Below are 1,625 nucleotides of genomic sequence, written 5' to 3' on the forward strand. Positions count from 1 at the left end.
GATTTTCAACTTATAGATTTTAGACATTGTTATTTGTGACAGGATGAGGCATCTATAAACCATAAATGCAGACCCATTCCTTTTTTGTAGGTATCTGAGAGGGCCACAAAGCATTAATGATGTTTTACATTTACTCTTAATAATGAATAGGAAAGTGAACCTAAGTCATTTTTCTTTAGCACTTCGAATCTTCATTTCATTTTCTTAAGAAGTTTATGTCTCGTACAATAAAATACTTGTACAATAAAACCCTGATGGAGGGTTATTTTACTCAGGACCATGGACTATTTTCTGTTTTAGTAATAAACAATATAATAAAAATCTAAAATAGTAAATATGTTGTATTTAAATAAAACAAATGTTTTATTTAAATACAGAATGTCATAAGATTCCTCACCCACAAAAGTATCATCAACAACAAAAATAGTTAAAGGAAAAATTACTTAAGAATTCAGTTATTTCCAACTTGGTCATTTTAATTTTATCATAAACTGAAATCTTGAAAAATAAACAAATAAGGCTCTCTAGTACTGAAAATGGAGGGGTAGCATTTTTGTACCCTTAAAGATAAGAATGTTTAGAGAGAATAGTGCAATAAATGCAATATACTTTTCAACCAGATTTAACTTTTAAAATTTTTGCTTTGTCTATGTTTTGATGGTGTCTAGATGTAAATTACATACATTGTGACATTTGCTCTTAAGACTTTAGTTTCCATATCCAAATAACTAAGAATATTGTCTTGCATAACAACAATACCATTTTCACAGCAAAATACGAATAAGATCATTAATATAACATTTTTGACCAAATAAATTAAAAAACTCAGACAACACATTGTAGTTCCATGTCATTATAGCCACTAATAAAGATTTTTAAAGCAACTGTGAGTAGAGTGTGAGCGATAATAATCCATGCAACTATAGTACAACCTAGAACCCATTACAGATTAGGCAAAAAGTACCTGCAGTTTGCCAAGAATAATTTTTTAAAAAATAGATAAAAGTTTTAAATAAATCATTTTATTCCTGAATCTGACACTATTTCAAAAGTTCTCATTTTCCCCATCTTCCTGCCAGTGTCATGAACTCGAAAAATGGGGATAACAAGCTTCAGAAATTTAAACTCGTTTATCCCAGTACCTCCCATCAGACAAACCTCATACTGGTAAACTGGTAAAAATTTACTTTTTATTCAGATTTTCAAATACAGTCACATGAGAGTAACAAACTACTAGCATACATAAAGAGAGAAAATACTGTGTATCCCCAGTATGTGGCTTTTTTAAAAAATTTCAACCTAAATACTAGTAAAATAAGCAAGAAACAGACAATCAATAACATGTAACTTTAAGTTAGAAGAGATTTCCAAAGTTAATGAGTAGGGCTTAGAATAATCCAATAGTTAACTGAATGGAAAGCTATTCTTACATGTGGGGCTTTCCTCCATATCCCTCCCAGCACCCTGAGGAGGAAACTCGGGGATAATCGGATTCAGGAACGTGAACTCCTTTGTCCCTGAACCTCCCATCAGACACACCTCATACTGGTAGCTCTGGGACAGAGTCCCCGTACCGCTGACGTCCATCAGGTGGCCCGGAAAGCGGCCCCCAGGCACCGAGCAGC

General features: G+C 32.9%; 1 protein-coding gene across 1 annotated transcript in view; it reads right to left on the reverse strand.

Annotated features, from left to right (window-relative positions):
• Positions 1-1,002: 1,002 nt before the first annotated feature.
• Positions 1,003-1,625, reverse strand: part of LOC103587927 (protocadherin beta-14-like) — a 3,557-nt gene continuing 2,934 nt past the window's right edge. Inside the window, exons 2-3 of the mRNA XM_008569488.1 lie at positions 1,540-1,611; positions 1,003-1,158 (exon numbers count right to left, since the gene is read on the reverse strand). Of these exons, the coding sequence (XP_008567710.1) occupies positions 1,018-1,158; positions 1,540-1,611 (213 nt within the window). The 3' untranslated portion in view covers positions 1,003-1,017. The remainder of the gene's footprint in view (positions 1,159-1,539; positions 1,612-1,625) is intronic.

This window comes from Galeopterus variegatus, unplaced genomic scaffold (genome assembly GCF_000696425.1).
Source record: "Galeopterus variegatus unplaced genomic scaffold, G_variegatus-3.0.2 Scaffold502, whole genome shotgun sequence".
Taxonomy (NCBI): Eukaryota; Metazoa; Chordata; class Mammalia; order Dermoptera; family Cynocephalidae; genus Galeopterus; species Galeopterus variegatus.